We start from the raw sequence: 22,139 nt of genomic DNA, 5'->3' as shown, positions 1-22,139 counted from the left end.
CATTCGAAAGGTCTCCTGGGACCTGAAGTCCCCGTGGTGCCCGGGCCTGACAGTTTGGTTCCTGGGCCAGGCTGGCAGCTGTACCTCACCTGGGACTCCCGGCATTTGTCACCCACAGAAACTTGCACAGACACGATGCGTTTGTGCAACACTTTATTGGGAAAGGTTTACACACTGTGACCTGTCACAGGCCAAGGGATGAGAAGAGGGAGCCAGGAGCGTTGGGGCCCCAAGGTGGCTCAGACGTAAGCCGCGGGGTGGCAGTCCCCAGGCCTGCGCATCTGTGCCTCAGTTTCCCCTTTGTGAAATGGGAAGCTTATGCTTCCTTCCAAGTCTGCAATATGGGCGTGGTGAGCTAAAGGCGGAGCGAAAGACACAAGGAAGAGGCTGCCCACTCCCAGGACCTGCCCCCAGGCTCCAACCCCACACTGTGGATGCAGAAAGGGAATTTGCCCAAACCTGCCGCCCATAGGCCCCTTCCGTTCTTGGGGAGGGCGGTGCTCTCTGGAGACCCCGAAGCCAGAGCAGGGGCAAGGGAGACTCTTGTCAGGACAAGACTCAGATTTTGTAGGAGGGGAGTGGCCACTGGAGGCCCCTGGGCAGAGGGCAGGGGGGACACTGGCAAGTCTGCTTCGGTGGCAGGCAGGGTATTAGCTGGGGAAGAGGAGATTCTCTTCGGGACCCTTGCCAAGGTAAGGACTCCTTCTGGGGAGGAGACAGCAGCCTGGTTCAGAGAATCCCCGGGACCCGCTGGCAGAGGTAGCGTCTCGGCAGCTTACTCCTCCCGGAGCTTCTCGGGGGCAAGGCTGGTGGGCTGGGAGGCTGCCTTCCGCCGGCCGGGGCTGCCCCCACCCAACACCAGCCCCAGCCCCAGGGCAGCCAGGGCCAGGAAGTGGATGCAGAAGTAGATGGAGGCCCAATACCGAAGCGTGTCTGCCATCGAGAGGAGCACGAAGCCCATGCACATGTAGTCGTAGGCGCGCATCTTCAGGAACCAGTGCACCCAGTCCCAGGCCTTCTGCCCCCCTGGGCTCAGCCGCCCCCGCAGGGCCGACTCCAGCCGGCCCTCCGCAGCCAGGCACAGCGGGATGGTCATGAAGCTCAGGTAGTAGCCCGGGTGAAGGCCATGCCAGTAGGCGCTCAGCAGCATGGTCCAGGCGCTCCTGAGGAGGGGCTGGGAGTCAGGACCTGCCAGTCCAGTGCCCAGTGCCCAGTGCCCTCTGCCTCCCGGCCACAGGAGTCCAGGCCCCAGCCCCTCCCTCCTCAGACCCAGGAGTCCAGACCCCCGGCCCCTCCTCCCTCCCTCAGACCCAGGAATCCAGACCCCCAACCCCTCCTCTCTCAGACCCAGGAGTCCAGGACCCCAGCTCCTCCTCCCTCGGACCCAGAAGTCCAGACCCCCAACCCCTCCTCTCTCAGACCCAGGGATCCAGACCCCCAACCCCTCCTCTCTCAGACCCAGGGGTCCAGACCCCCAACCCCTCCTCCCTCGGACCCAGGAATCAAGACCCCCGGCCCCTCCTCTCTCAGGCCCAGGGGTCCAGACCCCCAATCCCTCCTCCCTCGGACCCAGGAGTCCAGACCCCCGGCCCCTCCTCCCTCGGACCCAGGGTTCCAGGCCCCCGGCCCCTCCTCCCTCAGACCGAGGAGTCCAGACCCCCGGCCCCTCCTCCCTCAGACCCAGGAGTCCAGACCCCAAGTCCTCCTCCCTCAGACCCAGGAGTCCAGGCCCCCGGCCCCTCCTCCCTCAGACCCAGGAGTCCAGGCCCCCGGCCCCTCCTCTCTCAGACCCAGGAGTCCAGGCCCCCAACCCCTCCTCTCTCAGACCCAGGAGTCCAGACCCCCAAACCCTCCTCTCTCGGACCCAGGGGTCCAGACCCCCAACCCCTCCTCTCTCGGACCCAGGGGTCCAGACCCCCAACCCCTCCTCCCTCGGACCCAGGGGTCCAGACCCCCAATCCCTCCTCCCTCGGACCCAGGGGTCCAGGCCCCCAATCCCTCCTCCCTTGGACCCAGGGGTCCAGACCCCTGGCCCCTCCTCCCTCGGACCCAGGGTTCCAGGCCCCCGGCCCCTCCTCCCTCGGACCCAGGAGTCCAGACCCCCAACCCCTCCTCCCTCAGACCCAGGGGTCCTGACCCCCAACCCCTCCTCTCTCAGACCCAGGGGTCCAGACCCCCAACCCCTCCTCTCTCAGACCCAGAGGTCCAGACCCCAACCCCTCCTCCCTTGGACCCAGGAATCAAGACCCCCGGCCCCTCCTCCCTCGGACCCAGGGGTCCAGATCCCCAACCCCTCCTCTCTTGGACCCAGGGGTCCAGACCCCCAATCCCTCCTCCCTCGGACCCAGGAGTCCAGACCCCCGGCCCCTCCTCCCTCGGACCCAGGGTTCCAGGCCCCCAGCCCCTCCTCCCTCAGACCCAGGAGTCCAGACCCCCGGCCCCTCCTCCCTCAGACCCAGGAGTCCAGACCCCCGGCCCCTCCTCCCTCAGACCCAGGAGTCCAGACCCCAGGCCCCTCCTCCGTCAGACCCAGGAGTCCAGACCCCCAACCCCTCCTCCCTCAGACCCAGGGGTCCTGACCCCCAACCCCTCCTCTCTCAGACCCAGGGGTCCAGACCCCCAACCCCTCCTCTCTCAGACCCAGGGGTCCAGACCCCAACCCCTCCTCCCTTGGACCCAGGAATCAAGACCCCCGGCCCCTCCTCCCTCAGACCCAGGGGTCCAGACCCCCAACCCCTCCTCTCTCGGACCCAGGGGTCCAGGCCCCCGGCCCCTCCTCCCTCAGACACGGGAGTCCAGGCCCCCGGCCCCTCCTCCCTCAGACCCGGGAGTCCAGGCCCCAGGCCCTCCCTGCTCAAACCCGTGCCCCCTTTTCCCTAGCTCCAGAAGGCGGAGGAGGCTATGGGCTGCTGTCTCCTTCAGGGATCCAGGAGCTCCTAGCCTTCCACACACCTCACAGTCGTATCCCAAGCCATCTCCTCCTTTAAAGATTGATCATTTTATGTTCCACTGCCCTTCCCCTCCCAGGACCAAGAAGTCTAATTGTTGGGCCTACTGGTTCTTGTTTTTTTTCCTGAGTCTCGCCCTGTGGCTCAGGCTGGAATGCAGTGGCGCGATCTTGGCTCACTGCAACCTCTGCCTCCCAGGTTCAAGCGATTGTCCTGCTTCAGCCTCCTGAGTAGCTGGGATTACAGGCATGTACCACCACTCCTGGCTAATTTTTGTATTTTTAGTAGAGGCGGCGGTTTCAACATGTTGGCCAGGCTGGTCTCAAACTTTTGACCTCAGGTGATCCGCCCACCTCGGTCTCCCAAAGTGCTGGGATTATAGGCGTGAGCTACTGAACTGGGCCCCAGTGGTTCTTAAGGTCTGGCATCAGCACTGACTGAGAACTTATGAGACACACAGACCCTTGTCCCCACCTGTCCTGCACCAGAAGCCCTGGGGTTGGGGCCCAGGAGAACTCTTCCCGGTAACAAGTATTTCAGGTGACTTCGATGCCTGCTAACATTTGAGACTGCTGCCTGGCCCATGAAGACCCTGTTCCGTGGGCCTTCCTTATTCTGCGCCCAGGAGATATGTTCCTCTTCCTCCAAGGCCCAGACCCATCTTTCCTCACTCTTTTTTTTTTTTTTTTTTTTTTAATAAATGTGTTTTTTTCTTTGTAGAGATGTAATCTTGCTGTTTTCCAGGCTGGTCTTGAACTCCTGAGCTTAAGTGATCCTCTCACCTTGGCCTCCCAAAGTACTGAATTACACATGTCAGCCACTGCACCTGCCCAACTCCTGGTATCTTGAGAAGGGAGGATCACTGGCTTTCTGGTTCTTCAGAACCAGGTTATAGTGCCTTCACCCTGTATGTAATCCCAGCACTTTGGGAGGCTGATGTGGGAGGGTTGCTTGAGGCCAGGAGCTGAAGACCAGCCTGGGCAACATGGTGAGACTTCATCTCTAAGAAAAGAAAAACAGGGCCGGGCACGGTGGCTCACGCCTGTAATCCCAGCACTCTGGGAGGCCAAGGCAGGTGGATCACGAGGTCAGGAGTTTGAGACCAGTCTGTCCAACATAGTGAAACCCTGTCTCTACTAAAAATACAAAAAAGTGGCTGGGTGTGTTGGTGTGCGCCTGTGATCCCAGCTACTTGGGAGTCTGAAGCAGGAGAATCCCTTGAAGCCGGAAGGCAGAGATTGCAGTGAGACAAGATCGCAGCACTGTACTCCAGCCTGGGTGACAGTGTGACACTCTTGTCTCAAAAAAAAAATTAAATTAAAAAAGAAAAAAAAAGAAACCAGGAGTCCTCAGCCTCCCATTCCTCTATAGAATCTTCAGGAACTCAGGATTTCAGAAGCCTGTCCCCCTTCCTCCCTCAGGGCCCAGGAATCTCTCTCTACTCCTCTTTTCAGGGGCCCAGTTCATCCCTGCCACCATCCCTCTCCCTCAGGACCCAGGTTTGGAGTCCCAGCCTCTTCTTCCCTCAGGGATTTAATATAATTCCTGCCTCCTGAAGACTTGGGAATCTCCAGCTGTGGTCCCCTCCTCTTTTGGGATCCAGACATGTGGTCCCCTCTCCTTATATACCCATAAATTTAATTCCCTAACCCTTGAAGACCTATAGATGCAGGTTATGACCCCATCTTTATCAGCGACAGAGAAATTGCTGTCCATCTCACTCTTCATCTGTGTATCTATCAGCGAGCTTTGCCACCAGCTGTGGCCTGAGGGAGGTGTTTACTGCCATGGCCACTGACTTGTCCCTCAGACACATCTGGGTGCTTGAAGCATAGAAATAACCCAATGATAAGAAACGGCTGGCCAGGTGTGGTGGCTCACGCCTATAATCCCAGCATTCTAGGAGGCCAAGGCAGGCGAATCACTTGAGGCCAGGAGTTCGAGACCAGCCTGGCCAACATGGTGAAGCCCCGACTCTACCAAAAACACAAAAAGTTAGCTGGGTGTGGTGGTGGGCGCCTGTAATCCCAGCTACTCAGGAGGCTGAGGCGGGAGAATTGCTTGAATGCAGGAGGCAGAGGTTGCAGTGAGCTGGGATCGCACCACTGCAATCCAGGCTGGGCGACAGAGCGAGAAAAAAAACAAAAACAAAAAAGAAAACCAAAAAACGCCCACTGCCCCATCCTCCAGAGTGTAAGATAAACAAGGATGAATCCTGTGCATGTAAGGTGTTTAGGAGCATCGTGGGCTCCACCCACTCCATGCCCCTAGCCCCTCCTAGTTACAACAAAATGTCTCCAGGGATTGCCACATGTCTCCTGGGGGTGCAGCAGCAGCAGAATTGCCCCCAGTAGAGAAGCACTTGTCTAAACATTGAGGTGCTCTGGGCTTTGATGTGGCCTCAGCCCCAGAGCTTTTAAGCATCATCTATACCTGGCCGGGCACAGTGGCTCAAGCTTGCAGTCCTGGCGCTTTGGGAGGCTGAGATGGGAGGACTGCTTGGGGCCAGGACTTTGAGACCAGCCTAGTCGACACAGCGAGACCCCATCTCTCTGTATTTTTTAAAAACTTAAAAAAAAAAAAATTAATTAAAAAACTTTGGCCAGGCTTGTGGCTCATGCCTGTAATTCCAGCACTTTGAGAGGCTGAGGTAGGTGGATCACTTGAGGCCAAGAGTTTGAGACTAGCCTGGCCAACATGGTGAAACCCCACATCTACTAAAGATAAAAAAATTAGCTGGGCGTGGTGTCGCACACCTGTAATCCCAGCTACTTGGCAGGAGAATCACTTGAACCCAGGATATGGAGGCTGCAGCGAGCTGACATCGCGCCACTGCACTCCACCCTGGGTGACAAAGTGTCAAAAAATAATAAATAAAAATAAATTTTAAAAAGCATCATTTACACCTGATACCACTCAAGTGTCCACTTTTAAGAGTGACTTTTCCTGGCCAGGTGCAGTGGCTCATGCCTGTAATCCCAACTTTGGGAGGCCGAGGTGGGAGGATCACGAGGTCAGGAGATCAAGACCATCCTGGCCAACCTGGTGAAACCCCAACTCTACTAAAATACAAAAAATTAGCTGGGTGTGGTGACGTGTGCCTTTAATTTCAGCTACTTGGGAGGCTGAAGCAGGAGACTTGCTTGAACCCGGGAGGTGGAAGTTGCAGTGAGCTGAGATCACACCACTGCACTCCAGCCTAGTGACAGAGCGAGACTCCGTCTCAAAAAAAAAAAAAGAGTGACTTTTCCCGTGAGCATCAGAATCACATAATTACCTACCCAATAACCCCAGCTGGAAATCTAATGGTCATCTCAAAGTCAGTGAGACTAAACTCAAGTCCTTTCCTCATCCTACCTACTCCTAAAACTTACTCCTGCTGGGTCTTCCCCTTCCACCTTTATTTTATTTTTTGGGATGAAGTCTCGCTCAGTGGCCCAGGCGACCTCAGCTCACTGCAAACTCCACCTCCCAGGTTCAAGTGATTCTCTTGCTTCAGCCTCCTGTGTAGCTGGGATAACAGGCACCCGTCACTACGCCCAGCTAACTCTTTGTATTTTTAGTAGAGAAGGGGTTTCACCATATTGCCCTGACCCCACGTGACTGACCTGCCTGGGCCACCCAAAATGCTGAGATTACAGGCGTGAACCACCTACTCTTTTGGTTTTTTTTGTGAGACAGAGTCTCGCTGTCACCAGGCTGGAGTGCAGTGGCACAATCTCGGTTCACTGCAACCTCTGCCTCCCGGGTTCAAGCGATTTTCCTGCCTCAGCCTCCTGAGTAGCTTCGACTACAGGCGCACGCCACCATGGCCAGCTAATTTTTGTATTTTTGGTAGAGACAGGGTTTCACCATGTTGGCCAAGATGGTGTCGATCTCTTTTTTTTTTTTTTTTTTTTTGAGACAGAGTTTTTTCTCTCTTGTTACGCAGGCTGGAGTGCAATGGCAAGATCTCGGCTCACCGCAACCTCGGCCTCCCGGGTTCAGGCAATTCTCCTGTCTCAGCCTCCTGAGTAGCTGGGATCACAGGCACGCACCACCATGCCCAGCTCATTTTTTGTATTTTTAGTAGAGATGGGGTTTCACCATGTTGACTAGGATGGTCTCGATCTTTTGACCTCGTGATCCACCCGCCTCGGCCTCTCAAAGTGCTGGGATTACAGGCATGAGCCACCGCGCCCGGTTCGATCTCTTTACCTCGTGATCCGCCCGCCTCGGCCTCCCAAAGTGCTGGGATTCCAGGCATGAGCCAAAGCACGGCCATGAGTTTCTACTTACAAGGCTGCGCCAAAAACAACGTCTAGCAGAGTCTCCACTCAAGAAATATCGGAAGAATGAAAAACAATAAAAACTAATAGATAGCAGGCACTTACCTGTCAGGCCTCACATTAAATACATTTGACATTCTATCGCATTTAATCCTTTTATCTACCTATGAAACCAGTCATAAAAAGCATTAATTCCGTCTAATACTCGAGGCAACCAAGAGGTCAACTAACTCCTCAAGGTTTCTCCATAACCTGGACGGCTGAAATTCCAGGAAGGCTGGCTATTGAGTCCACAGGCCTCACTACGTTGCTTCTGTAGAGTAAGGCTGACTTTACAGAAGTAGAAACTGAGGCCCCATGATGGGGAACTATTTACACCAGCGTGCTGCCACTAAAGAGGCAGGGCAAAACCAGGCTAAACAAACTACAACTCCCGTGAGCCTCCGGGGCAGGGGCCCAGCGAGGGAAGCTGCAGGCTACCCTGGGGCCTGCTGGGAGATGCAGTTCTGTACCGTCCCTGAGGCTGGGCGGGCTCACTCACCGCAGCACATAGGAGCGGGCAGGCGCGCTCTTGTAGATGTACTGCGCCAGCCACCACTGCACCGTCATGTTCCAGTACCGCATGCCATCGCGCACCCGCACGCAGAAGTCCGTGCCATAGCAGTCGATGTTGCGGATGGTCTCATAGTCATACTCCAGGGAAGCCGCCTTCTCCGGACTGGGGGTGGAGGATGAGGGTGGGGGACAGACATGCAGCTCAGCCAGGTCCCCTCCCGACGCCTGCTAGTGTCCCAGCCCCGGATGCTAAGGAAGGGATCCTGGCCAGGCAACGGCCCTCTGGCTGTCAGATTTGCTAGGGCGACAAGGGAGGGTAGCCCAGAGGATGCCTGTCGGGAGGAGGACGGGCAGGCCGGGTGGTACAGTTCACCAGTGGGGTTCTTCTTGTTTTGGTAACTAACGGGGCCTGCCACAGCCATGAAAAGCCTTGAAGGGCTGATTGCTAAGCTATGAGTTCTTTAGCAACCAAGCTCAGTATATTCAGAGAAGCCTCCAAGGATGGTCCCTTCTAAACTGTTGGACACTGCTGTTGCTAGGGAAGTATCTTCCCTAATAACAGGGTGATTCACGGTTGCTAGGGAGATGTTCCAGTCGCCAGTGGGGTCTCAATGATCTCTGTTGCTAAGGAAAAGGCATTCCTTAGCAACAAGGCCTAGGATGTTTAGAAAGGCTTTTAGAAAAGGGCTTTTTTCCTGGTCCCAGGGATGTTGAAGTGTCACCTCTAGCAATACAGTGGCTCTCTCGTCACTCGTGCCAATAGCCCCAGCAGTGGGAAACGCTGGCCCACATGAAGACCTGGTGGCCTCTGATGACGGGAGGGGAGCCATCTTGAGGAGTGGGGGCCAAGCGAATTTAGCAAAGCCTTCAATTCCTGCTTGGCTTTTCTGGGGGGGACATCCTCTCTAGCAGCTGGTCAGGGCATGGTTATGAGGGCAATGGTCATAAACTCACGTGGGGGTGTCACTACCCCCACAACCGATGGCAGTTTTCGACTAGGGATGGCGCAACCCTAGCAGGGAGCAGTTCATCATTTATACCGACAGGCTGCTGCCCCAGCCACAGTCCAAACCCCTGGGGGAACGCTAACTGCAGCTGCCAGGAACACAAGGGCAGTCTACTCCTGGTTGTCAGGGGTGCCATTTCCCTAGCAACACAGGGGCAATACTTCCTCAGCCACAAGAGAGCCCACAGCTATGGCCGTGCGACTTGCCTAGCGATGCCGGTGCTGGGGTATGCAGCCTCCCTGAAAACAAGGGTCAACCCATAGTCACCAGGGGGAGGCCTGGCTTCCTTAGCAACAGTGTAACTGGAGTTGCTAGGAATGGCAGCTCTGCTGGGTAACAGCAGTCAGGGATTTGAAATTGCTATTTCCTTTCAAACAGAGCGAAGCTAAGTGACCACATCCCATGAGATGGAGGAGGGCTAGCGCCTAGAAACAGAGGGGCAGTGCAGGGGGCGCCGTACCTGCAGCAATAGAGCAAAACTTCTGGCAGGAAGGAGGTGAACTACTGTTGCTAGGGATCCTGCTTCCCTAGCAAAGAGTGGCGTTCGGTTGCTAGGTAACCGTTTCCCTAGCAACAGAGGGTGACCCACCACTACCAAAGGATGGCATCCTCAGCAAGCAGGAACAATCTGGTTTTGGGGGTGACACTTCCGTGGCAACAGAGGGGTGGCACAGGGTTACCACCTTTTCCTAACGGGGGGGGCAGTTCACCATACTGCGGGGTGACAAGCGCTAGCAACAAGGGGCATCTGTCAGTACCAGGGTTTTTTTCCCTATCGACAGCTAACAAAAGGTGGTATCCCTGCCCCCTTACTCCCCGCTCTCCTCCCTGCTAGGGGCAGAGCCAGCCCTTGGAGGTGGGGGCTGCTGGGTCTTGGGAAGCCTCCCTCCCGCCGCCTGACCTGCTGGGGGGTGGGCATTGGAGGGTGGGGCCGCCCCCGGCCCGGGCTTTGGCGGCCACGGGGTAGGCCCCGAAGCCGGCGGCAATGCAGCCGCACTCAGCGGCAATCCAGGCCACGTAGAAGCGCATGCGGAAGGCGAAGAAGACGGGGATCATGTAGAATAGGCGGGCGGGCAGCGGGCGGGCGTAGAAGGCGTCCTCGCGCACGGCCTCCAGCGGGAAGAGGTGGGAGGAGAGCAGGAACAGCAGGCCGAAGAGAGGGGCCGGCCAGGCGCGGCGCAGCAGGGGCCGCAGGCTGGGCACGGCCCCCGGGAAGGGCTGCTCCAGCCAGTCCAGGTAGGTGCGGTAGCGGAAGAATGGGCCTGTGGGTCAGGGAGGGAGGGCAGCGGTCAGATGGGCAGAGCTCGAGTCTGCAGGAGGAGGAGGAGGAAGAGCTTGGAGGGCAGGTGGGAAGAGGAAAAGAGAGGCAGAGACTGGGCGCCGGGGAAACCCCAGGGGTAGGGACAGAGACCCAGAGAGATGGGGACAAGGAACGAGAGATGGGGGGACGACAAGACTCAGACAGAGACAGGAAATTAGACAGAGGGGGCCGGGCGCAGTGGCTCACACCTGGAATCCCAGCACTTCGGGAGACCTAGGTGGGAGGACTGCTTGAGCCCAAGAGTTCGAGACCAGCCTGGGCAAAACGGCAAAACCCTGTCACTACAAAACATAAAAATTAGCCAGGTGTGGTGGAGGCACCTGTAATCCCAGCTGAGGCGGGAGGATCGCTTGAGCCCAGGCTGCAGTGAGCAGTGACTATGCTACGGAGTTCCAGCCAGGGACAAAGGGAAGGAGGGAGGGAGGAAGGAAGGAAGGAATGAAAAACTAGGAGATAGCTGTGGCACTTTAGCTACAACGTGATGGTGGTCTGGCCGAGGGAGGAAGGAGTGTGATTCACAGAAGGGACCAGTTAAAATTTTTGTATGTTCACAAAAGAACACATGTTTAGGTCAATGTAGTGTGGGAAATTAAAAATAAAAGAAAAAGAAAAAAATGAAAATAAATAAATAAGACCACAGGTTGCATGACTCCATTTATGAGCACAATGTCCAGAACAGGCAAATCTTTACAGACAGAAAGTCAAATAGTGCTTTCCAGAGATGGATGGAGGCTTGGGGGATGATGGATATGGGGTTTCTTTGCAGGGTATGAAATTGTTGTGAAAATAACTACACAGTGGTCATGTTTGTACAACTCCGTGGATATACTAAAAGTCAGGGAGTTGTATTTTTTTTTTTTAACAGAATCAAAGCAGCCAAGAGTTGTTTTTGTTTTTTTTGAGATGGAGTTTTGCTCTCCCTGCCCAGGCTGGAGTGCAATGGCGTCATCTCAGCTCACCGAAACTTCCGCCTCCCAGGTTCAAGAGATTCTCCTGCCTCAGCCTCCCGAGTAGCTGGGATTACAGGCATGCGCCACCACTCCTGGCTAATTTTTGTATTTTTTTTTTTTTTTTTTTTTTTTTTTTTTTTTTTGAGACGGAGTCTCGCTCTTGTTACCCAGGCTGGAGTGCAATGGCGCGATCTCGGCTCACTGCAACCTCCGCCTCCTGGGTTCAGGCAATTCTCCTGCCTCAGCCTCCTAAGTAGCTGGGATTACAGGCACGCGCCACCGTGCCCAGCTAATTTTTTTTGTATTAGTAGAGACGGGGTTTCACAATGTTGACCAGGATGGTCTCGATCTCTTGACCTCGTGATCCACCCGCCTCGGCCTCCCAAAGTGCTGGGATTACAGGCTTGAGCCACCGCGCCCGGCCAATTTTTGTATTTTTAATAGAGACAGGGTTTCTCCATGTTGGCCAGCCTGGTCTCAAACTCCTGACCTCAGGTGATCCACCTGCCTCAGCCTCCCAAAGTGCAGGGATTACAGGCATGAGCCACTATGCCCAGTCCTTTTAATTTTATATTTATTTATTTATTTAAATAAAAGGGATGGGATCTTGCTTTGTTGGCCAGATTGACTTTGAACTCCTGGCCTCAGGCAGTCCTCTCGCCTCAGCCTCCCAAAGTGCTAGGATTATAAGCATGAGCCCCCCACGCCCAGCTGAAAAATATTTCCTTAAACTAAAAGTGGACACTAAGCTGTGAATATTTGTTGTCTGGGCGACAAAAACATCACGTTTACACAGACCTTTGCCTCCTTTATCTCTTCTCTTTGCTGCCAATAAGCTACAAGGAGAAGAGCAAGGATCGCTTAGGCTGAGAACAGCCAGCCCCCACCCTGAAGCACTTCTGGTCCAGTGGAGGTGTGAGACTTGGATCCAGATACATGCTCACTCTCACAGCAGTGGATGCTAGGATGGAGGCTGCCCCGGGCAGGGTGGAGGGGAGACACAGGGGACACAGCAGCGGAGCGGCAGAGCTGTCACGGCAGGCCCACTCACCGGTCATGATTCCCACGTAGCAGTAGCTGTAGCTGAGCGTCTCCATCAGGGAGGGCACGTCGGGCAGCAGCCCCAGGGTGGGCCCCTTGCTGAAGCCCGTGGCCATTTCCTTCCTCTGGGCCAGGTGCAGGTCCTGGACTTCACTGGCCAGGCTCACCAGCTGGGTGGGAGGGGGTGGGCAAGGCACCAGGTCAGACTCTGGGCCCTTCCCCACACCCATCTCCCTCGCTGCCCTCTGCAGCCACGGGGTGCTGGGCACCCGCAGCTCTGCACTCCTAGGTTGTGTGTAAGGCCTCTAGCAGGGCAGTGTTCCCCAGGGCTCAGTCCCAGGCATTCCTTCCCCTTCCCTGTTCCATCTTTACCTGCGCTCACTCAATCACAGAGCTTTAGATACTACCCACCCAGCCCCAGACCCATCCAGGTAACGGCTTATTGGCATTGATACTTGGCTGTCTCTAGGCACCTCAAACGCACTGGAAACAGAAGACGATGTTACCCACCTACAAAGCAGATCCTCTTCTAGTCTCTCCCCTCAAACAACAGGCCACCAAATTGTTCAAGCCAAAAACCTCCCTCATTCCCCAAATCCTATCCTTTAACCTCTTTCTTTTTGAGACAAGTTTTACTCTGTCGCCCAGGCTGGAGTACAATCTTAGCTCACTGCCACCTCCGCCTCCCAGGGATTCAAGCAATTCTCATGCCTCAGCTGGCCAGGCTGGTCTCAAACTCCTGGCCTCAAGTGATCTGCCCGCCTTGAAATCCCTTCAGTTTCTTTTTTTTTTTCTTTTTCTTTTTTTTTTTTGAGACGGAGTTTCGCTCTTGTTACCCAGGCTGGAGTGCAATGGCGCAATCTCGGCTCACTGCAACCTCCGCCTCCTGGGTTCAGGCAATTCTCCTGCCTCAGCCTCCTGAGTAGCTGGGATTACAGGCACGCACCACCATGCCCAGCTAATTTTTTTGTATTTTTAGTAGAGACGGGGTTTCACCATGTTGACCAGGATGGTCTCGATCTCTTGACCTCGTGATCCACCCGCCTCTGCCTCCCAAAGTGCTGGGATTACAGGCTTGAGCCACCGCGCCCGGCCTTCATTTTTATACTTTTAGTAGAGATGGGGTTTCACCATGTTGGCCAGGCTGGTCTCAAACTCCTGACCGGAGGTGATCCACCCGCCTCAGCCTCCCAAAGTGCTGGGATTACAGGTGTGAGCCACTGCACCCAGCCCAGAATGAGTATTTTTTTTTGAGACAGAGTTTCGCTCTTGTTACCCAGGCTGGAGTGCAATGGCGCGATCTCGGCTCACCGCAACCTCCATTACCTGGGTTCAGCAATTCTCCTGCCTCAGCCTCCCAAGTCGCTGGGACTACAGGCATGCGCCACCATGCCCAGTTAATTTTTGTATTTTTAGTAGAGACGGGGTTTCACCATGTTGACCAGGATGGTCTCGATCTCTTGACCTCGTGATCCACCCGTCTCAGCCTCCCAAAGTGCTGGGATTATAGGCGTGAGCCACCGCGCCCGGCCCAGAATGAGTATTTTTAAACATCTAAAACTGGTCACATCGCATCTTCTGGCAGCAAACCAAAAATCCCCTCTCCCAGGAGCGCTCAGTCCTCCACGGGAAGAAGTCCAAAGTCCTCACGGTTGCTGGCCAGGGCTAGCACAGTCTCAGCCCTGCTGCCGGTTCCCTTCTGCTCTTCCTAGAAAGCTGATGTGGCTGGTGCAGCCTGTGGAACCCAGCCAGCTCCCCTCCACACGTGGTCCCTACGGCCTGAAATGCTCCTCCTCTAACCCCTCTTGCCCAGCCCACTCCTGCCACTGCTAAGCTCTTGTGAGGAACACTGAATGCTGGGGAGGCCACCACCTACCTAGCATGACCGCTGTGTTCACTGATAAACCGCCAGGAGGAAACCATGACTCTGTGGGTCTCGGTGGGCCCTGGGAGTCTATATTCCCCCGTTTTCCCAGGTGATTAGGAGCCAGACCTGGGTGTCCTAGTTTTGCGCCCTTCACAAAGTACCTTCTCCCCAGAGCTGGTTTTTCTCCTTTGCAACACAACTGGCTGCAGAGATTCCAGGAGAGCATGTTGGTAAACCACCCAGCTGGGCCTCTGGCACACCGCAAGCACTCAATGGCACTGACTGTTACCCTCCATGGTCTATTTCTTCACCCCAGAAGGGGCTGAGAGGTGAAGACCTGCCCAGGGGCATGTGAATGGGGAATGCTACCCCAGGGCAGCAGGTGGGGTGATGTCCCACCCCCAGGGCAGCAGGTGGGGTGATGTCCCACCCCCAGGGTGTGTGGGAGGTAAAATCCTGAGGAGCAGCTGGAGGGGAGTAGTGAGCCCCGAGTCTGACCTTCAGCGTCAGCAGCAGCTGGACGGCATTGGTGAAGGGCGTGGGAGTAGGCAGGCCCAGCAGGCTGAGGGCTCGGAAGAACAGGAGATAGGAGAAAGTCCAGGCCAGAGCCAGCGCGTGGCAGGAGCTGGGCAAAGGCAGGAGGCACATTGTGTTGGGCACAGAGGTCTCAGCCTTGGCCTCCCTCTCCCCGAGTCCAGCCACCAATCCTCCCGCAGCTCTCCCCATTCGTTCAGAGACAGAAACACAGAAGGGCAGAGAGAGGACTGGAGGGTAGATGTAGGGATGGAATGAGTATGACTGAAACGGGAGAATAGGCTCAGCCACACAGAAACACACAGCAATAGAGTAGAATGAGGTTCAGAGGAGCTTCGGGTGAAGACCCTGCAATCCTTCACTTTTTCTTTATTTCCAAGGTCCAGAGCTCAAGAAGAGGGGGGTGGATATGAATATGAATGGTGGCGGGGCCAGCAGACACACTGTCCTTCTCTCTCCATGACAAAGATGTAGTAGACTGGGACAAACAAAGAAGAAGGCAGGGGAGGAAGAGAAACAGATGAAGGCCAGGCACGGTGGCTCACGCCTGTAATCCCAGCACTTTGGGAGGTGAAGGCAGGCGGATCACCTGAGGTCAGGGGTTCGAGACCAGCCTGGCCAACATGGAGAAACCCAGTCTCTTTTTTTAAAATTGTTTTTATTTTTTAAACTTTTTACCCATAATTTACAACCATTTTCTTTTTCTTATTTATTTCAGCCTCTGCTAAAAATAGAAAATTAGCCAGGCGTGGTGGCGCATGCCTGTAATCCCAGCTACTCAGGAGGCTGAGGCAGGAGAATCACTTAAAACCGGGAGGTGGAGGTTGCAATGAGCTGAGATTGCACCACTGCACTCCAGCCTGGGCAACAAGAGTGAATCTCTGTCTCAAAAAAGAAAAGAAAAAGAAACAGATGACATAAAGAAACAAACTGATCAACAAGAGACAGCCAGAGATGAGGCAGACACTGAGAAAGACACAAAGAGGAAACAGGTTGCTTCCCCCTCTCCCCTGCTCTCCCTCTCCCCTCTCCCCTCCTCTCCCTCTCCCCTCTCTCCTCCTCCCTCCCTCAAATTCTCACCAGGGCTGGGCCTGAATGAGGGCCCAGGTCCCGAGGATGGTGATCAGAGAATGCAAAGTGTGGGGGCCACAGGTGAACAGGGTGAGCCCCAGGCCCACAGCAGCTGCCCCCCATCTCTTCAGCCCAGGACCTGCAGGGGGAAGGGACAGCATAAGCCTGGAACCTTCCAGAGGGTCCCCCCCTTATTTTCCACTGGGGAGGGAACCTGACTCACCAGCTTTCTTAAAGAGGAAGCCGATGGGGATGGAGATAAGAAGAACCACTAGATACGTCCATTCTTCAGGAGACATGGTCTGGGGGAGGGGCAGAGATTCACTGTGAGAACCCAGGAATCCGGCCTCCTGCCTCCTCCCTCTTCGAGGATCCAGGAACCTAGCCCTCTGGACCGCAGTTTTTTAGGATTCCGGAGTCCAAGCCTCAGCGCCTCTCCTTTGAGAACCTAGGAGCCCGGACTCCAGCTCCTTCCTCCTTGGAGGAGACAGGAATCCACCCCCAACCCCTCTCCTTTGAGAGCGCACAGGGCTCCAGCCCTCCTCTCCTTTCAGAACGCAGGAAAGCGTGGGGCTCTCCCAGCACCCAGGCCCCACCTTTTCAAACGCAGAAATCAAAGCTACTCCCTGCACCCATGCTAGAGACCCAGATTTGAAGACGCCCCTCCTTAAAAAACCCAGAAGCAGCACCCCTCCCGGACCCTTCCTCTTCAAGAGCCCAGGAGTCTAGACCTCCGAGCCCCCTCTTCCAGCGAGGATCCAGGAGCCCAGACCCCCTCTTTGCATCCCCCATCCCCCGGCCCTTGTGAAACCAGATATTCGGACCCCCCAGCCCTTCTCCTTCGAGAACACCCAGAGGAGCCCGGGGCTCCAGCCTCCAACTCCTTTGGAGCTCCAGACCCCTCTCCTATTGAGAATCCGGGGATCGGAGCCCCTCCTTTCCCCAGGCCCAGGCCCAGCATGTCCCGCGCACCCCAGCGTGGGTCGGATCCCACTCCCGACAGAGCTACAGGCGGTTGCGCCAGCCCCGAGCTCCAGCGCGCCCCCGGGGCCGCCCCGCACCCGCCAGTGCGCAGCTAACCCGCCACCGTGTGACCCCCGCCTTGCCACTGGGTGCCGCCACCCCGGCCCACCTGAGCCTCCCGCCGGGAAGGAGGCGGCCGAGCAGTCCCAGCCCGCGAGCCGCCGCGGCTCCGGCCACGCCTCCCCCGCCCAGTGCGCGCCCGCGCCGCCTGCTCCTTCGGGTCGCCCACCGAGCCCCGCGGATCGGGCCGGGGATGAGGCCACGGTCAGGGCCCCGGGCGGGGAGAGAAGGAGCCCGGGAGCGGGCGCCAGGAGCGCGAGCCGGCAGCGGCACTCGAGTCCAGGTCTGCAATGGGCTCCGAGCTCCGAGTACGTGAAGGGGCGGGTCTTCGGGCTCGGAACAGGGAGGAGTCAAAAGCCTTGGGCCCGAAGAGGAACAGACAGGATCCGGAAAGGAGGCGGGGTCTGGAGCGTAGCGTGAGAGATGAGGCGGGGTCTCCGTTCGGGTTCCTTCGGGCACATTCGGGAGCTTGAGTTCACTGGAGGTGGGGCCACAAACTTCCGCTCACTTCGGAGATAGTCGAGAACCAAGGGCTGGGGTTGGCGTGGGCGGGGCCACATGTTTCGGCTTTCTTCGGAGATAGTCGAGTCCTTAGGGTCGCTGTTCTGATGTGGGCGGGACCACATTCGGCCGGATGTGGGTGGAGGCACAAGTTTCGGTTTACTTCGTAGATAGCTGGGTATAAGTGGACGCTAGGATGATAGGCGGAGTCAACAGGTTCGCCAGATACGGAAGAATATTTACAAAGGGGAGGGGCGAAAGCGACTTGCCCTCAAAGGGGCGGAACCCCGGCGATCGGCGTGCGCCTAGGGGCCGGGGTCAAGGTGATGATCCTCAAGTTCCCAAGTCGAGTAGCGGCAGAGGGAGGTGCGCTTGATGTGGAGGGGCCAAGGTGGCCACCGCGGGAAGAAGGCGGAGCTCCATGCCTGTGAGGGGAGGGTCCTGACTTCCCGCGGCGCCGAAGCGGCGGAATGACGAAGTTGACGCGGGGGGTCGACATGGGGAGGGGAGGGTGGAGGAAGCAGAGCGTGGCGCGCGGTGCGTACTGGGTGGCTCCGCCTTGACTGCGAGTTGGTGTATGCGAGGTGACTCGTTGATTCTATCGGTGGACCGTGGGACATTCTGAAGGGAAGCAAGGAAGCGAACTGAGCGCTCCTAAGTGGGGTGAGCCCGCCCGAGCGGAGAGTGGATGGCGGGTGCCCAGGGGACGGGGCTTTCGGCTATGGGGTTCGGTCGTGGGGAGGGAACTCCCCAACTGGGGTGCGCTGGCGCTTGAAGTGGGCAGGGCCACAGGCTGCGGGACTGCCGGGAGCCGATGAGGCCAGAACGCCGAACCTTGTGCGTCCGGGAGGGGGCGGGGCTACGTGGTCGGCCGAGCCGAGAACACCCGAACGCCAAATGGCTCACGTTCGAGAAGGGGGCGGGGCGGTAGATTCGGTGGAGTCGAGGACGCCCGAACGCCGAACATCCCGCTCTAGGGAGGGGGCAGGGTTTCGTACTGTGGGAGTCTGAGAGCGAGTAGGCGCGAAAGCCGAATCACAGTGGTTCGAAAAGAGGAGGAGCTAAGGCTGGAGCGTCCCGAAGAGGGTGTGGCCTCGGCGGTGCTTTAGCTTCGAGAGCTTTTGAGCCCCGACGGGAACACCCGAAGGGGAACGCCCACTTTGCGAGAGGGTGGCGCCAAAATGGACCTTTATAAGGGGGCGAGTCGCCGCGCTTGTGGAGGCTTCTTTTTGAGACTTGACGGCGTAATGGCAGGTACGGCAGTGTGGGCACAGAGCGGGTGCCGACTGCAGGGTCACACGGGCTGAGCCGGGCTCCGTCTCCGGCGGCCGCGGAGTCGGGGGCGGGGCCTGGCACTTGGGCCCCGCAGGTGCCGAACAGCGGCCGAGCGAGGCCCCGCCCTCTGAGGCCTGGGGGCGGGGCTTTGCCAGATCCCCGAGGCGCTGGGTGGTCTCCCGGCCGCCCGCGGCGCGCAACTGTTTCGGTGACCGCTTTGCCTCCCGGCTCCCGCAGGAGGATGCTGGTGGTGGAGGTGGCGAACGGCCGCTCCCTGGTGTGGGGGGCCGAGGCGGTTCAGGCCCTCCGGGAGCGCCTGGGAGTGGGGGGCCGCACGGTAGGCGCCCTGCCCCGCGGGCCCCGCCAGAACTCACGCTTGGGCCTCCCGCTGCTGTTGATGCCCGAAGAGGCGCGCCTCCTGGCAGAGATCGGCGCCGTGACTCTGGTCAGCGCCCCGCGCCCAGACCCTCGGCACCACAGCCTGGTAAGGGGGCGGGGCTCGAACTCCCGGATCTGGTGGGAGCGGGGCCTGAGTCCGGATTACAGGCTTCCGAAGGGACCATAAGCTTGGAGGTTCCAGCGAAGTGTGCTTCTCAGGCCCTGACATCCTTCAAGCGCCAACAAGAGCAGAGCTTCCAAGAGCAGAGCGCCTTGGCAGCTGAGGCCCGGGAGACCCGTCGGCAGGAGCTCCTAGAGAAGATTACGGAGGGCCAGGCTGCTAAGAAGCAGAAGCTGGAACAGGCTTCAGGGGCCAGCGCGAGCCAGGAGGCCGGCGGGAGCCAGGCTGCCAAAGTGAACGAGACCAGTGATCTCCAGGCTTCGGGAGAGCAGGAGGAAGCCGGTGAGCGTGTGAGGTGGAGTCCAGGGACCATGGGAAGGAAAGGAGAGATCTTTTGGGAATTTTAGCTGGGAATCCAGTGCCTGGGTCTCCCTGAGGGTGGAAGACTGTGCCCCTTGGATTTACCAAACTCTTCTCTGTACTTCCACCAGGACCCTCCTCTTCTCAAGCAGGACCCTCAAATGGAGTAGCCCCCTTGCCCAGATCTGCTCTCCTTGTCCAGCTGGCCACTGCCAGGCCTCGACCTGTCAAAGCCAGGCCCCTGGACTGGCGTGTCCAGTCTAAAGACTGGCCCCACGCCGGCCGCCCTGCCCATGAGCTGCGCTACAGCATTTACAGAGACCTGTGGGAGCGGGGCTTCTTCCTCAGTGCGGCTGGGAAGTTCGGAGGTGACTTCCTGGTCTATCCGGGTGAGTTTGGGTTGGGGCCTCTGGTTGCTGTGCTAGTCTTTACAATCCCCATGTATTCTGCGGTGTTTTTTCTTTCTTAATAGAGATGGGGGTCTCTATTGTTGCTCAGCCTGGTCCCAATTCCTGGGCTCAAGCAGTCCTCGCACCTCAGCCTCCCAAAGTGCTGGGATTACAGGCCCAGCTGCATTTTTCTTTTTTGTCTCACTTTCTGTTAGCCTCTTACATTCACAGATGGACAGGAAACATTTGGGAGCTCCCGAATTCACTGGGCAAGCAGTTTAGCGACTCTTATTAAATATTTACTGTGATCCAGAAGATTAACTCAGAAGCAGACATCAGGCCGGGTGTGATGGCTCACACCTGTAATCGCAGCACTTTGGGAAGCTGAGGCAGGTGGATTGCCTGAGGTCAGGAGTTTGAGACCATCCTGGCCAACGTGGTGAAACCCCATCTCTGCTAAAAATACTAAAACTAGCTGGGTGTGGTGGCGGGCACCTGTAGTCCCAGCCACTTGGGAGGCTGAGGCAGGAGAATTGCTTGAACCCTGGAGGCGGAGGTTGCAGTGAGCCGAGATCACACCACTGCATTCCAGCATGGGTGACAGAGGGAGACTCTGTCTAAAAAAAAAAAAAGATGTAAGAGCAATCCTGTTAGAAAAAAGAAATTTCCTGGTGCAGTGGCTCACACCTGTAATCCCAGAACTTTGGGAGGCCAAGGTGGATGGATCACCTGAGGTCAGGAGTTCGAGACCAGCATGACCAACATGGTGAAACCTTGTCTCTACTAAAAATACGTAAGTTAGCCAGGCGTGGTGGCGCATGCCTATAATCCCGCCTACTTGGGAGGCTGAGGCAGGAAAATTGCTTGAGCCCAGGAGGTTGAGGTTGCAGTAAGCCATTGCACTCCAGCCTAGGTGACAAAGCAAGACTCCATCTCAAAAAAAAAAATTTCTAGAAGTGTAGTAGTTGGTCCAAGCGTTATCTGTTTTAGAGCATCCATAGGGATTGCTGAAATGATCTCACATCTCCTACCAGTGGTCATTCCCGTGGCTTCTACCCCCTGCCATTGGCCACTGCTTTAGTGCCTCTGTCCCCACCAGGTGACCCACTCCGCTTCCACGCCCACTACATCGCTCAGTGCTGGGCCCCTGAGGACCCCATCCCACTCCAGGACCTGGTTGCTGCTGGGCGCCTTGGAACCAGCGTCAGAAAGACCCTGCTCCTCTGTTCTCCGCAGCCTGATGGTAAGGTGGTCTACACCTCCCTGCAGTGGGCCAGTCTGCAGTGAACTCCAGAGACCTAGGCGGATGTGGCTGTGTCTGCGGCAAGAGCCTTTCTAGATGTTCCCAAGCCTTTTCTGGTGGCCTAGAACATCCTCCCATCTTTCTCTGTGGTTAGTTTTTGATTCCAGGTTTTCGAACACTACATCTTTTTATGTTCTTCCTTGTCTCAAAGCACTTACTGGCTGTGTTGTTTTGCAGTTACCTGTTTTCACACTGTGAGCTTCCTGAGAATGGGAACTGGGTTTGATTCATCTCTGTTTTCTACAGGGTTTAAGTCTCAGGAGGTCTCAATAAACTTGTTATCTAAATGTTCATGAGTTGAATTCTTACGACAATCCTGGAACCTGCTGGTGGTCTTATCTGCATGTACAGATGAGAAGAAGGCCTGGAGGAGGGGATGACTTGCCAAGGTCACACAGCTAGTAAACAGCAGGCCTGGCCTTTAAAAATTGTTTTTTCTGACTCCTAAATCTGCACTGTTTCTACCGCACTAAACTTCCTTTTGAAAAGATTTCTATGAAACTTCTCAGATGCATGCATAAATAAAAATATAGGCTGGGCATGATGGCTCACACCTGTAATCCCACAGCACTTTCGGAGGCCAAGGCAGGAGGATCACTTGAGACCAGCTCTGTTAACACTGTAATACCCATCTCTACAAAAAAATAATTTAAAAAAATTAGCCAGGGATCCCTTAAGCCTGGGAAGTTGAGGCTGCCGTGAGCTGTGATCGCACCACTGCACTCCAGCCTAGGAAACAGAGTGAGAGACCTTGTCTCAAAAAAAATGTGTGTGTGTGTGTGTATGTGAATATATATACATACGTATGTGTGTATATATATATGTATATACATATCATGAAAGAAGAAAGGAAACGAGAATATTGTAATTTTAGGAGTTCGGAGCATGGGGAGGATGTCAGGAAGGACTCTGGAAGCATTCTGCTGGTTTTTCATGGCCTGGGTAGTGGTTGAGAATTTTTTTGTTACTGTACATTTATATTTTAGACTCTTTTTGGTATGTGTTATATTCTGCAACTTTTACAAAAGCTAAAACATGTATGTATAAAATATGCACTTAGGAAATCATTCACCCACTACCACTAATCCAATAATTATACCTTTATCTTAGCAACATGCAATTTTACTTTGTTACGTCTATTTTGTCAGTGTAATACAGTCACATGGT

The 22,139-nt window shown here is 56.1% G+C and overlaps 2 protein-coding genes across 3 annotated transcripts; one reads left to right on the top strand and one right to left on the bottom strand.

Annotated features, from left to right (window-relative positions):
- Window positions 1-140: 140 nt before the first annotated feature.
- On the bottom strand, window positions 141-16,931 carry MBOAT7 (membrane bound O-acyltransferase domain containing 7). The gene is made up of 8 exons (XM_012474651.3): window positions 16,695-16,931; window positions 15,786-15,864; window positions 15,572-15,701; window positions 14,456-14,582; window positions 12,101-12,260; window positions 9,680-10,040; window positions 7,758-7,934; window positions 141-1,163 (listed from the first exon to the last, which is right to left on the bottom strand). The coding sequence occupies exons 2-8, from the start codon at window positions 15,859-15,861 to the stop codon at window positions 776-778; spliced, it is 1,419 nt and encodes a 472-aa protein (XP_012330074.2). The 5' UTR covers window positions 15,862-15,864; window positions 16,695-16,931; the 3' UTR covers window positions 141-775.
- A 355-nt stretch (window positions 16,932-17,286) lies between these two features.
- Window positions 17,287-21,263, top strand: TSEN34 (tRNA splicing endonuclease subunit 34). Of its 2 annotated transcripts, none has more exons than XM_012474638.3 (5): window positions 17,287-17,809; window positions 18,659-18,905; window positions 19,019-19,262; window positions 19,412-19,669; window positions 20,769-21,263. In XM_012474638.3, exons 2-5 carry the CDS (start codon window positions 18,663-18,665, stop codon window positions 20,954-20,956), a joined length of 933 nt encoding a protein of 310 aa, XP_012330061.1. In that variant the 5' UTR covers window positions 17,287-17,809; window positions 18,659-18,662; the 3' UTR covers window positions 20,957-21,263. The 2 variants fall into 2 exon arrangements, with proteins under 2 accessions (XP_012330061.1, XP_012330062.1); XM_012474639.3 differs by having other exon boundaries at window positions 17,287-18,400.
- The last annotated feature ends 876 nt before the right edge of the window (window positions 21,264-22,139 follow it).

This window comes from Aotus nancymaae, unplaced genomic scaffold (genome assembly GCF_030222135.1).
Source record: "Aotus nancymaae isolate 86718 unplaced genomic scaffold, 86718_ANA_hifiasm-v0.15.2.pri h1tg000028l, whole genome shotgun sequence".
Classification (NCBI taxonomy): Eukaryota; Metazoa; Chordata; class Mammalia; order Primates; family Aotidae; genus Aotus; species Aotus nancymaae.
Note: the sequence above shows the minus strand (reverse complement) of the source record. Positions and strands in the feature narration are given on the sequence as shown.

Excerpts from the sequence above, each read along its gene's own strand:
- MBOAT7 (XM_012474651.3), bottom strand. The coding sequence starts at position 15,861 with ATGTCTCCTGAAGAATGGACGTATCTAGTGGTTCTTCTTATCTCCATC. Across the intron at positions 14,583-15,571 it reads CTCATTCAGGCCCAGCCCTG|CTCCTGCCACGCGCTGGCTC; the intron begins GTGAGAATTTGA and ends GCCTTTGCCCAG. Across the intron at positions 10,041-12,100 it reads CTACGTGGGAATCATGACCG|GCCCATTCTTCCGCTACCGC; the intron begins GTGAGTGGGCCT and ends CCTGACCCACAG.
- TSEN34 (XM_012474638.3), top strand. The coding sequence starts at position 18,663 with ATGCTGGTGGTGGAGGTGGCGAACGGCCGCTCCCTGGTGTGGGGGGCC. Across the intron at positions 18,906-19,018 it reads ACCCTCGGCACCACAGCCTG|GCCCTGACATCCTTCAAGCG; the intron begins GTAAGGGGGCGG and ends TGTGCTTCTCAG. Across the intron at positions 19,263-19,411 it reads GGGAGAGCAGGAGGAAGCCG|GACCCTCCTCTTCTCAAGCA; the intron begins GTGAGCGTGTGA and ends TACTTCCACCAG.